General features: G+C 43.7%; 1 protein-coding gene across 2 annotated transcripts in view; it reads left to right on the top strand.

Annotated features, from left to right (window-relative positions):
• The window catches only part of LOC121857692 (solute carrier organic anion transporter family member 1C1-like), a 73,900-nt gene that overhangs the window by 44,267 nt on the left and 15,765 nt on the right, over positions 1–13,868 (top strand). Inside the window, exons 10-13 of one of the 2 annotated variants that reach the window (XM_042353770.1) lie at positions 6,160–6,299; positions 6,450–6,565; positions 6,857–6,995; positions 7,250–7,291. In XM_042353770.1, coding sequence (XP_042209704.1) covers positions 6,160–6,299; positions 6,450–6,565; positions 6,857–6,995; positions 7,250–7,291 — 437 coding nt within the window. The remainder of the gene's footprint in view (positions 1–6,159; positions 6,300–6,449; positions 6,566–6,856; positions 6,996–7,249; positions 7,292–13,868) is intronic. The other variant, XM_042353771.1, reaches the window with a different exon arrangement.

Genomic DNA, 13,868 nt, shown 5'->3' with positions numbered 1-13,868 from the left:
CTGGAAATGTTGGTGCTACAAAGTATTTTTGGGTTATGAGGGCTTGAACTCCCACCATTTATGAGGGCCTCTGTGTGCCAGTAACAATTCCTTTTACTCTTATATTTATCACCATTGGTAGCGTGACGATAGGAGGCTCGTGGGTAGGTGTAATGATAGTATCAAGCAATAGGGAAGAAATAACGGTAACTACTGTAGGTAAATAATAGACACAATTATACAAATACAAAGTTTATTTAAACATGAATATGAAATTAGAAGAAAGAATTTATTTGTACTAACAGACGAAATCTAGTACTAGGCCCTCAGGCTCAACATACTCACACCATTACTGGGTGGACATATTCAATAACACTTCCAACCCTACTGGGTGGACATACTCAAGAACACAATTATTATAGTCATTTAGCACCATAAATACTAGGGCAACTGCCACTACAACACTCAGTCGTCAGGTGTGATACTCAAGCAACAGCCATGGGGTCCAGCCACCATGGAGTACTATCCGACGAACTCTGGAGATCCCAGTGGATTAATTCCACCACACAAATAGCCCTACTGAGTTAGACACTCATCCACCAATGATGGGGGCTGGTAGTGGTGTGTGGCTTGGTGATCCGGCATCACCTCGTGGACCAAGCGTTAGGGCCAGACGAGCCAGTTATGGGGGCTATAGGTAGTCTGAAGTGTCTGACGGCCGGGTCTCACGAAGGTAACTGATCCTACTGGACCTCGGACATCTCCCCAGACATAGTGGATACAACATCCACGCTACAGACACGGCCTAGGCTGCGTTAGGGACCTGTATGGATGAAGGGACGGGCACTTACTAACCGGTGACAACAACATCACGTTTCAGGGGACGTTAAAGACGTAAATACGACTTCACTCAGAGCATATCAACTACGTTACTGTAACGCTTGCACAAGCAACTATTAATTGGGTCAAATCACTTAAAGAAGGGCAAATTACAACACAGAGTGGAATGGCATACCTGTATGGATGAAGGGACGGGCACTTACTAACGGTAGAAATGCCCGCGTGCCCTCACTCAAACCAGACCAGGGAGTCCACCTACTCCTATTCCGATGAATTAATTTACGGTACACTCTGACGTTGAAATTGAGACTATGAACTCATTTTCATTCTCTACTATTATCTTCACTAACAATGCTCTGACTCAGCTATCAAAAGCAAATTTAAATTGATTACAAAGGGTTGGATGGCAACAGGTCCCAGCATACAGCGTCTGCTACTCAATCCGCGGATTATATTCCAAGCTCCCATAGACAAAGACGGGGGAAACAGAGAAAACGGGGGACGTTTCCACTGGGGGACTCAGAAGGTTTTGTGGACGTTTGAGCGTAATATGAATCCTTAAGGTTTTCAGGTTAGCTCTTATCATGACCATTACAGGGTGATTGTATAAAAAATGACCCGAGTACATTCATCCGCCTCTACCGCCGTGGACTTCCCCGAGTCCCGAGTATTGATGTTGTCGTCCACACCTTCCCTGGTCGTAAATCCACCAAACTGCGGTATATGCTCAAACTTAACTGCCTTGAGCAGATTAATGATGTTGCCTTCTCTCTTACGACCTCCCACCCTCCTATCCTCGTCTACTGTGATGGGTCTGTTACCACGCTGAGCAGCGCTGGGGCAGCTGTGTGGATTCCTGAGCGCCAGGCACGCAGGAAAATTAGGGTCCATGACTGGGCCTCCTCCACTGACACTGAAAGCATAGCCATCCTTGCAGGTATTCATGAGGGGGCGACCTATGCTCGCACTGAACGCCGGAACCTCCTTATAATCGGTGACAGCACTTCTGCGCTAGCGAGGCTCAAATTACCCTCCCCCTGCCGCCCAACACACCCTAGGCGCTGTCACCGAGCTAGAACAAACTGATGGCACCCGTGTCAAGTTTATTTGGATCTCGTCACATATAGGAATAACTACCTGTGACACTGTTGATCAGCTTGCCAAAGAAGTGACACAAGAAGAAGATATTGAAGCCACCCTCACTCTCTCCCTGAATCATCTCAAATCTCGCATACACGCCACACAACGAGAAGCATTCGACGAAAATTGAACACACCTGAAACAATGGGGCAGCGTCACACTATGCCACTATGACGCTGTAACCGGTGACTCCAACCGCCACTACAAAGAGTATCAATCCTTGACTTGATCTCAACAGATTATGTACATGAGACTGCGCCTAGGGTACAGGTACCTATGGGAGTACATTGGCAACCCTGAGCCTGGCCACACTGTTTGTAAACTTTGTGGCCAACCCGACTATCACACCCTCTCTCACTACATCCTCACTTGCCCTATGACCTCCTCCTACAGGTCCCCAGCTGTTACCAACACCTCTTCCCTCCCTAACCAGATATCCCTCCTCCTAGTGACAGGCCTGGCACTTGACTTTATTAGGGACCTGCCACGCTTTGCCATAAACAGATGAAATGTACCGGGAATTTTCCCTCCACACACTCATCATTCTGTCACTTTTTGTAACTTGCTGACAAAACCTATGACCCTTCAGGCTTTTATGCCCTTAATGCAGGAGTCATAAATGCTAGCATGAACTTAGCATGCTTTCCAGATGGGCACTGTAAACGCTTCTGCACTTCACCATGCACAGGATGTAACGGGGTGCCCAATAAACTAGCCCCCTCCGGGGCAATCTAATCTAATCTATTTTAATTAGTTCATTTGGAGATGCTCATGTATTTTGATGAAGGTCAACTATTTTTTTTATTGTGACTGAATGCAATATTTTTTTGTAGGAAGTAAATGACCCGGTAGTTAAGTCATGATTGATGTTTCACCCTTCCTCCCACTCTTGATTTGGTCAATGAAAAACACAACCCAATGCCTGGCTCGCTCTGCCATCTACCTAAACAAGCTACATACTGTCCAGGGGGTCTGGTGGCAGCGATCTTAAAATTTAGAGTAGATTTAAGTTATCCCCTTAGGATTAGTGACCCCAGAATGGACAGTACAGTGGTCCCTCGGTTAACGAGCGCCTCGGTTAACGAGATTTCGGTTAACGAGTTACCTCCCATAAAATTCTTAGATTCGGTTAACGAGCAACCCCTCGGTTAACGAGTTTCTTACGAGCCGACCTCAACAAGTTTTGGCTTGCACTGGGCGGTCAACCAGCTGTAGCATTAGTCCGCCAATACATTAATCGGTTCTAGGGCTTAAATTCCTTACTATTTTAGTAAATATCAAGAAGTTTATACTATTCAATAATTTTAAAAGTTTAATATTAAATTTTTTAGTAATTTTAACAATTATTTAACATAATTGAAGGTAAAGTGACTAGTTTAATGCGCGGCATCCAGCCTCTTAACACACAGCAAACAGGCGTTAGTCTCTCTCTGTTTTCAGTGGAGGTAACATCTTGCTTGAGACTCTCTTCAACTAAATGCTTTTTTTTCTGTGTTTCCAAGCAAATTATTGGTCATTTTGAAATTTATTTTACATATTGACAATATATAGCGCAGTGTTATTTTAAAGAAAATATTCTTTATTTACAACAAGTTTAACTTTAAAAAGCACGTGTTGACATTGTTTGAATCCAGCATGGGGCCTAAGAGATCAAGAAAAGCGATTTCAATCCAAACCAAGCAGGAAATCATAAAAAAACGTGAACAAGGCATTAGAACAAATTCTTGCACAGAAAGACAAATTTAAAGAAGTGAAAGTGAGAAACAAATCTACAAGAGTGTTTAAAAGTAGATCTCTAATTGCAGAAACTGAGAGGTTACTTATCATCTGGATTCGGGAAAAACAGATGAAAGGTGATTCAGTTTCTACTGAATTCATTAGTGAAAGAGCCAGGGAGATTTACAAACATTTAAAGACAGATCAACCTGGTTCTTCAGGCACAGAATTTGAAGATTTTCGGGCCAGCAAAGGCTGGTTCGAAAAATTTAAGAAAAGAAGTGACATTTTCAGTGTTGTTAGGCATGGTGAAGCTTCTAGTGCTGATAAGGAAGGGCTTTCAAAGTTTTTAGATGAATTTAAAAAACTGATGAAAGAAGAAAATTATCTTCCACAGCAAGTGTTCAATGTGGACGAAACTGGGCTGTTCTGGAAAAAGATGCCCAAAAGAACATTCATCACCAGAGATGAAGCCTCTTACCTGGGCATAAACCCATGAAAAACCGTCTCACTCTATTGCTTGGTGCCAATGCTTCAGGGGATTTCCGACTGAAGCCTACGGTATGCTTGTCTACCACTCTGAAAACCCCAGGGTGTTCAAGCAACAGAAAGTGGTAAGAACAAAGCTTGGAGTTTATTGGAAGTCCAACCGTAAGGTATGGGTGACAAGACAGCTCTTTTAATGAATGGGCTGTTGATGTGTTTTGCCCTTCTGTCAAGAGCTACCTAACCACCAATAAACTCCCTTTAAAGGCTCTTCTCCTCATGGATAATGCTCCTGGTCATGACCCTGACCTTGCCAGAAATTTTGAGTATCAATTTGACTTTGTGAAAGTGTTGTTTTTGCCTCCAAACACTACATCAATCATACAGCCAATGGACCAGAATGTGATCAGCAACTTCAAGAAATTGTACATGAAGAAAATGTTTAGGAGGTGTCATCAGGCAACTTCCCATGATCCTGAACTAACACTGAAACATTTCTGGAAGACACAATTCAACATCCTAGAGGCTGTAAAATTGATTGTGTCATCATGGCAAGAAGTCTCCACTAGATCCCTCAATTCTTCATGGAAAGCACTGTGGCCATCAGTAGTCCATGATTTTGAGGGATTTGAGAAAGAAACAGAGTTGGACCAGGAGATTGTGTCCATTGGTCAGTCATTGGGCCTTGAAGTGGAGGAGGAGGATGTGGAAGAGCTTGTGATGTCTCATGAGGAGGAACTTACTCCTGATGACTTGAAGCAACTGGATGAGATGTTACAGGTAGAGGCTGACAGTGGTGAGGAGAAAATTAAAAGTGATGACCATATGTCAGCTAAACAGTTGAAAGATGTGATTTACCACTGGAAGAAGTTCAGGGAACTGGCTTCAAAGCACCCAGAAGTGGAAAAAACTGAACTAACATTGTGTCATGTTGAGGACTCAGTGGTCTCCTTCTTTAAACATAAGTTAATGGTGAGGAGGACAGATGCCCCACAGACCACAATTGACACTTTCTTCAGTAAAAGGCAGAGGGAACAAGATGCTGTCCCTCAGCCTTCCACTTCAAGAAGGAGAGAGGATGTTCATGGTGGAGAATCTGTCAGTCCAGAGGTTCCTGACATTTTCATGGAAGGTGACTCACCTTCCAAGAAGCAGTAAAATGCTTCTCCTCCACCTCCACTTCCTTCTCTTCTCCCTTCTTTTCCTCCACCTCCCACTTCAAATTCACATCATCATCATCATCCAGGAGCCTTCTACGTACACACCTCAAAGTAAGTGAACTTTTCTACCTTTTTTGTTGAATTTAGGCAATTTTTGGTGAGCTGGAACCAATTACCCAAAAACCCATTGAAACAATGGTTTCGGTTAACGAGCAATCTGCTGGAACGGATTGTGCTCGTTAACCGAGGGAACACTGTATAGTACTAATAATTATTCTTGAATTGTTTGGCATTATCTATTAAAAAACTAGATTGTTTTTAGCTTATTTCATATTAAATAAATGAAACACTATTGTAATTTATTTGAAAGTACTTGTTTATATGTGTGTGTATTTAACAGATATTAAACAAAGGATTAACAAAACAGTTCTGCTGTTGTGACATTTATCCCTAATGAAAAATAAATGTATCTCTTGAAGGTCACACTCCACATCCAGTCACTGAAGATAATTGATCCAAATAATTTTCCAGTTGCACTACTTCTTATTATAATAGTCATCCCCCATGGTGGAACTATAGGATTCCTCTTCCTTTGTCTGTCTGACCTGAATCTTCTATTACTGCTCAATACCTAAAAATCATTGAAGGTGGTTTTTCCATCATCATTAGCAGAGATTTAGAAAAGGATTAGACAATAATGCACCTTAAATGGATTTTGCATTAGATAAATAATGGTGGCCTTTGGGAACAGTTTGAGACTTTGAAGTGGAATATACTGTATAGCTTCTTTTAAATCTCATGTGACCTTTGAGACAGATTTGGTGTACATGTGTTTCAGCTGGAGCAGCCCTTGCAGCGACTCTAGTGGGCTGGCTCGCTACAGGAGTCGCCATCACTCTGTTTCGGCCACGCACTAAGACTGTCCTCGCTTTCATGGCCATTCTCTCACTCACTGACTGTCTACTCCACTTATGTATGGTTAGTTAGCTGGTTACTGTTACAGATGAGCTATTTATTTGGCATTTTTCACTTTGACAACCATTGTTCGTGAACTCTCTTAATAGTTTTTAGCTTATCTACTAGTAATAAGCAATTTGCCAAGATGCCTTGAATATTTCTGCTTTTTAGGTGAACATCTCATGTGACCATGACATCATCAGGGGCATGGACCAGGTGCTTGAGTCTCGTGTTAAAGCTCACCCCGAACACCAAGTGTCTGTCCCAAAGAATAATATTACACTCCAGTGAGTACCTGATCTCTGTTTGATAGGTATAATTCACCTCTGAAATGTGGACTACCCAGTACTGTACATCAAGTGTGAAGTCTTCTTTATAGTTGTGAAATTCTACTACCTGTACAGTACAGTATTTTGTCAAGATTTTCCCTCTACTTAAATTACTTTTATCCTCTTCGCTACTGATCGGCTCGTTAACCACTTGGGTGGACGGTCGGTCACGTCTCTTTTATGCACTACTGTATTGTTACGTGCAGGGGAATGTATTTACACAATTGTTACCCATTCCATCTCCCCCAGCAGCACTTCCTTGGATGATTGCTCCTCAGAGTGCGGGTGCAATTTCAAGTTTTCGCCAGTGTGTGTGGATGGTGTCACAAATTTCTACAGCGCATGTTTTGCTGGCTGCACTGCTGTTGCAAAAGCCAATGGCACCATTGTAAGTTGTAATTGAAATTACTGTTAGTTACTGAAGTAGTTCATTAAAAGTATGAGAAATAAATTATAACTGACTGTTAAGTAGAATGCAGTCCTGTATCTTATTGACCATTTACATTGATAATATGGTTTAACTTCGTAATTTGATTGAACATACTGTACTTAAAATTCAATTTGATAATATGTTCTGTAATTCCAACTTCAGTATTTTTGTCTAATGGGTCTGAGAGTTGATCAGATTTCTTCTTTTTGCAGGTTTATAAAAACTGCACCTGTTCTAATACAGTGGAGTCTGTGGTAAGTAAATCCTCCCACCAAATACTGTACAATATATAATTAAACATATTAGCCACCAGAGTTAAAGAGATTAGTGTTACTGTTGCTAATATATTTTAAGATTTTTTTTAAAGGTATAATTTAGTGTTTATGAAAGTTACACTAAATATAATCAAGGTGGGTTGTCTTTGATTACCTCAGGGAGTTGTAACCCTGCCTTGTTGTTGTGCTGTTAAACACAACAGTTTTTTTTTCTCTCTCTCTCTCATTTGGGCATGCCTGAGAATTTATACTAAGTTACTCTATTATTATCTTTCTCATTACTTATTCAACTGGTAATTATGTTGCCATCACTCAGGCCTGCCTCACACAACATAAACATGGCTTCAGGATTAAAACCTCTTTAATTAGTTAGGCAGCTGACAAAGAGGTCAAGACATATAAATTCTAGGCATTTTCTGGCAGTTAAGTTATATTGGAGGAATGAAGTGTGATACAAGTACTGTGTGTACGTCAACAATGAACTTAAGCTCTCAGGCCATTGTGAGAAGAAGGTGAATTGGGCAACGAAGCTATTAGGTCTTATAAAAAGGTCATTTAGATATCTGGATGATCCGTCACTCGTCACGATTTTCAAGAGTTAGGTGCTTCCCGTCTGGAGTACTGTCACCTCGTCTGGTCCCGAGGTATGCTAGAGACTGTCAATTGATTGAGTGTGCAAAGGAGGGCCACCAGACTGGTACCTGCTCTATGGAACCTCAGTTACCCAGAGAGATTAGAAATGCCTGCAACTACCGAGCTTATACTACATTCGGGCGAGGGCTACCTATTCGAAGTGTATAAACATCTTAGGGGGCACTGCTTGCTCGAATGTATATACCTGGAGCTGGCAGATACCTGCCCCACAAGGGGTCACAGCTCAAGGTTGAAGAAGCCACAAGTCCAGAAAACTGTGAGGGCAAACTTTTTCAGAATGAGAATTGTGAACTTTTTAAACTATCTGCCAGAGAGTGTTGTGAGGGCACTGATTGTGAGCTCATTCAAGGCCAGACTTGACCAATACTGGAGCAGGTTTTGACATATTCAGGAGCCAGCGAGATGCTTATATGCCTCAAATAGGTCTCCCCTTGCTTGTCTGTAGTATAAGCTAAGCAATCTCAGGTGCTGTAATCTCTCAGGGTAGCTGAGGTGCAGTAGTGCAGGCACCAGTCTGGTGACACTCCTTTGGACATTTTCAATCAACTGACAGTCCCTAGCATATCTCGGGGACCAGATGGGGAAGCTCTTCACTCTTGAAGATCGTTACGAGGGACGGGCCGTCTAGATTTCTGAACGACCTTCTTATAAGACCTAATAATTTAGTTACCTGATTTACCTTCTTCTCACAATAGCCCGAGAACTTCACTCATTGTCAGCCTACACACCTCGGTCTTTTTCACATTGTCTCAATTAATGCAGTTTCTTCATCCCGTTGGGACGTATGATATGCCTCCTTACCGTTGGTACGTCCCAGGTGCAGCCTCTTACACTTCGTGACATTGAATCTTCGCAGCCATTTCTTTGACCATTCTTGAAGCTCACAGAGATCTTTCTGCAGTTCTTTAAAGTCTGCTTGGTTCTTAATTTCCCAAAATGACTTGGCATCATCCTCAAACATTTGTATGGAGGAATGTACAGCGTCGGGCATGTCATTTATGAAGCAAAAAAACAACAGCCCAATACACTGCCCTGTGGTACCCCGCTTGTGACAGGTACACATGATGATTTCGTGCCACTAATCACCACACACACACTGCTTGCGGTCATGGAGAAAGTCTCCGATCCACGCTTGGACATTTCCCCAAATCTCATACCCTTCCAGTTTAATTTTCAGCCTTTCATGGGGTACACTGTCAAAAGCCTTGGCAAAATCTAGGTAAATATTGTTGATTTTACCACCCTGTTCCAGAATTTGGGTCCAAATATCCAGTACCTTGAGTAATTGTGTTAAGCAGGAGCTCCCCGTCATAAAACTGTGTTGGCAATCCTTTACAAGGTTGTTTCGTATTAGTTGTAACATCATGGCATCTCTTATAATGCTCTCAAGTACTTTACATACGATGCTCGTTAGGCTCACCGGTCTATAGTTATTCATGGAGTGACGATCGCCCTTCTTGAAGATTGGACTCACATGAGCTATTTTCCAATCATTGGGGACCTTTTGCTCATCCAGGCATTTACAGAACAGGAACTCAGCAAGATCGTTGCACAACTCTCTTAGCACTCTGGGATTCACCCTTTAGCTTTAACAGTATATTTCTTATAACCTATTCTGTGAACACAATGTGGGTCAGTGCTGTGTCGAACCGTCTTTCCTCAAACGCAGGAAAATTAATCACATCCTCTCTTGTGAACACTGAGGAAAAGAAGCTTTTTAATGCCTCAGCTTTATCCTGGTCAGAATCTGCGTAACTACCATCTTCAAGCCTCAGGTCCGATGCTCCTACTCATGTTTTTATTTTCGACTTTGCATAGCGGTAAAATGCCTTTGGGTTTGACTTGACCACGCTTGCAACCAGCCTTTGGAACTCCTTTTCAGCCCTTCTACACTCCGACTTTGCTTGGTTCCTGGCTTTTGCATACATCCTCCTGTCCTGCTCATCGTTTGACCTAACCCACACCTTGAATATCTGGGTTTTCTTCTTAACTTTGTCGACCAGCGCATGGTTCATGTGTAGGGGTCTCCTTGTATTCCTAGAGGCACTGGGTTTGGTCTTGGGTATATATTTCTCAATCAAATGGTTCACTTTACTAGTTATGATATTCAGTGTAGTGTCTGCGTTCTTATGCCTTAGTGGGTCAGGCCAATGGATGCCCCTCATCTCATTGTAATTTTCCTTGTAATATTTGCATCTTGGCCTGGTTTTGTTGTGAACTAAGTAACAGTTAAATCTGAAGGACAGCATTGCATGGTGGCTGGTGCCAACTGGGGCTAGATGTTCCAGTTTGGCCACCACACCCTCCTCATTTGTTATGATGAAGTCCAGTGGCTTGGGTGTTTGCTCCCCTCTGTAATGCGTTGGGTCTTTAACATGTTGGAACAGAAAATTATCTGTCAGTTTCTACAAAAAGAGTAGTGGGGTTATTTAAGTCATTTGGTGTGAACTCCTTTCTACAGTCAAAGTCGCCATAGTTAAAGTCCCCCATGAGAAGGAGGTGGCTAGGGTTGAGCCTCGCTGCATTGCCTATTAAGGCTCTTAAGTTCCTTTAGTTTGGTAAGTTACAGTTTAGGGATCTGTAGGTACACCCGACAATAGGTAAGCCTCCTCCCTTTAATTTAATTTTACATCACTTGGATTCTTCAAAATCATCCTCTCCCTGTATCCTCGCCTGGCTGGCTTTAAGGTCTTGCCTAGCATTGATAACCACACCCCTCTTGCAAGTTTATTGAGAAAGGTTCGTAAATACTGTCAGTCATATCCGTCAATACTGAACTCACATTCCTCTCGGTCGATTCTCCTGTTCTTGTACAACAACAGTTCTACAACTACTATATCGGGTTGGTGTACCTTCAGTAGTGTTTCAAACTCCTCTCTCTTATCAAAGAATGTGTCAGTATTAGTGTACATGACATTCAGGCCGGAATTTGTTCTCAGTAAAGTCTCTGCTCTTGGTAGTAACCCCGGCTCCCTTCCATTCTCAGCATTGTATTTTGCAGGGTGTGGTTAGAAATATAATTGTTTACACGGCGCTCGCCTCCTCATGGGTGGGAGGTAGAGCTGATGACTCCTCCTGAGTGGAAGGTAGAACTGGTGCCCCCTCCTGGGTGGGAAGTAGAGCTGGTGCCTCCTCCTGGGTGGGAGGTAGAGCGAATGAAGGGCGTACTGCTGCCTCCTGGCTCTGTGTTGGCGCTCTTGCTTCCACTACCCTCCCCCTGAATATAACCCATGTACACCTGTCCTCGTTCCTCCTCGACTCCTCTGCTTCAAGCCCTGCAGGACCTTCCTGTGCTGTTTCCTCGGCATTACCGTGCAATCTGGGTGAATGAATCTCTTCCGAAATGCATCTCTCCTTGCTAAGTTTTTTGCCTGCCGAATAACTTCCCATTTCTTCTCACTCACTAGTGTGATCTTGTGGGGGGCAAGACTTGCCCCCTTGCTTTTGTCCCAGCCTCCTCACATCCTGAGGGGATGATGGCATATTCACAACCTCTGTACTGTACAAGTAATCTCAAACTGCAAATTATCATGTGTTTTCCTACTCTCAGCTCCATCCGACTGGCTGGTTGTAGCTGTAGTAAAATTAATGTAAAAATTAATATGGTTGTTTGAAGTTATGTTATTTAATGTTAATAAATGGAACAATATAAGTAGCTAACCATTAATGTTAAAGAAAAATTCCGAAATCCGAAATGCTTCTGGCCCCAAGGATTTCGGATACCTAAGGGATTGTCAACCTGTCCCTCAGACTAAAGTTAGGATAATATTGTGGGGTACGGGATATTGGGTTCACACTCAGGATGGGATGGAGAAAGGAAACTCACAATGTGCTCTTTGTATACATGTTGTATTGGATGTACAGTGCAGCTTGGTGCTGGGAAGTGGCAGCGTGGTTACAAGCGTGATGTAGAGAGAGTTGGTTGGTGAGGGTGCTCAGAGGACCAGCTTGTGGGCCGCCATGGTCGCCGGCGAGAGCGAGGGCCGCCAGGCAGGAGCGGAGGAGAAGGAGGTGTTGCTTGCTGGTGGCTGTAGGTAGAAAGAGGCAGGTCACCACGAGGTCAGGTCTTATATAGCGGGAGTAGGCGTGGCTTAATAGTTGACCTCAGTCATGTAAGGCGGCGCTGGTTGACCTAGACACGAGGTGCGGCTAGATTCGTGGTTCGACTCGTCAGCGACAAACAGCGTTTGTAGGGGAGGAATCCACTACAGTACTCCCCCTTCCCTCCAGGCGGTGTAGGAGACTTGTTGTCTGCAGGGTTGCATGGCACATGTGAGGCAGAACGGGCGGTGCATGCCTCATGTGAGATGTAATGGCGAGGGCGAGGATGAGCTGGCCGCTAGGGGAGACAACTGTCTAGACACACGAGATCTGTGGGAGAAGAGAGGGAGAAAAAGGGTGTGTGGGGGTGATGAATGTTGTGCTTCTGTCGCTGCAGGGGCAGCGTCATCATGGTCACTGGCTGGGATGACTGGGTCAGGGGCGACATCAGGAGGAGGGTCTATGATAGGAGCAGGTTCTACAACAGCAGCAGGGTCCATGACAGTAGCAGGGAGTGCCTGAGGGGAAAAAAAAACGGTGTGTGGGGACGATGAATGCTGTGCTTCCCTCTCGGCAGGTACAGAGTCCTCAGATGCGCCTGCTGGGGTCGATAGGACGTGGTGCTTGGGGCAGGAAGAGGAGCTGGTGTCTGCTTAGAGAAGCAGTGCTGCTCTAGGGTGTCTAACCTGCGGTGTAGAGACAGTAGCTGTAGAGCCGATGAGAGCTGCCTCTGTGTGGATAAGCCAGTCTTCCATGTTGCTTGAAGACTGGGAGAGTGATCGGTTTCTCCTCCATCCTGTCTGAGTGCGAATCTCCGAGGGTCACCATTTGTGGGGTTATGTGATATTTCTCCTCCATCATGTGTGAGTGCGAATCTCCGGGGTCACCATTTGTGGGGTACGGGATATTGGGTTCACACTCAGGATGGGATGAAGAAAGGAAACTCACAATGTGCTCTCTGTATACATGTTGTATTGGATGTACAGTGCAGCTTGGTGCTGGGAAGTGGCAGCGTGGTTACAAGCGTGATGTAGAGAGAGCTGGTTGGTGAGGGTGCTCAGAGGAGGACCAGCTTGTGGGTCGCCGGAGGAGCGAAGGCCGCCAGGCAGGAGCGGAGGAGAAGGAGGTGTTGCTTGCTGGTGGCTGTAGGTAGAAAGAGGTAGGTCACCACGAGGTCAGGTCTTATATAGCGGAGGTAGGCATGGCTTAATAGTTGACCTCAGTCGTGTAAGGCGGCGCTGATTGACCTAGACACGAGGTGCGGCTGGATTCGTGGTTCGGTTCGTCAGCGACAAACAGCATTTGTAGGGGAGGAATCCACTACAATATAATTGACATTTCTGGATTCCTTGCTGGTCAGGGAATATTTTGAATGGAAACTTCATATATTTTGCACAAAAGATAAATTATTTGCTTTGTGTAAACCAAATTATTACATTAGATCTAAAATTTGTATGTCTAATGCAAAATCCATGATGTTTATATTCAAAATGATCATCATATTGTAAGAATTCCAGCAATGTAAATTATATTCTGGCCGGGTAATTTGTATGAATTTTATGAGCTAAATAAAAAAAATTATACTTCACCCGTGTATATGAGTAGACGCACCGAGTAAAATGAAATTCCGGTTCTGGCTAGGTACCGTGTAAAGCGAAACCGCATAAATCGGGGTATTACTGTATACTTTTTAGTACTATACTTGATACTGAAACATTACTAAAACCCCACCTAAGTAACACATACAGGGTAGTAGGACTTAACCAGAGAGTACTTCTGTCCCTGAATCAAGCAGGGCTCACTTAACATCCAGACTGTAGCCAAGCAATAGTAGGTGGTCTCCAAACTAAGGCCCGACATC

The sequence above is a fragment of the Homarus americanus genome, unplaced genomic scaffold, assembly GCF_018991925.1.
Source record: "Homarus americanus isolate GMGI-L3 unplaced genomic scaffold, GMGI_Hamer_2.0 scaffold16712, whole genome shotgun sequence".
Classification (NCBI taxonomy): Eukaryota; Metazoa; Arthropoda; class Malacostraca; order Decapoda; family Nephropidae; genus Homarus; species Homarus americanus.
This window is presented reverse-complemented; position numbering and strand designations above follow the sequence as displayed.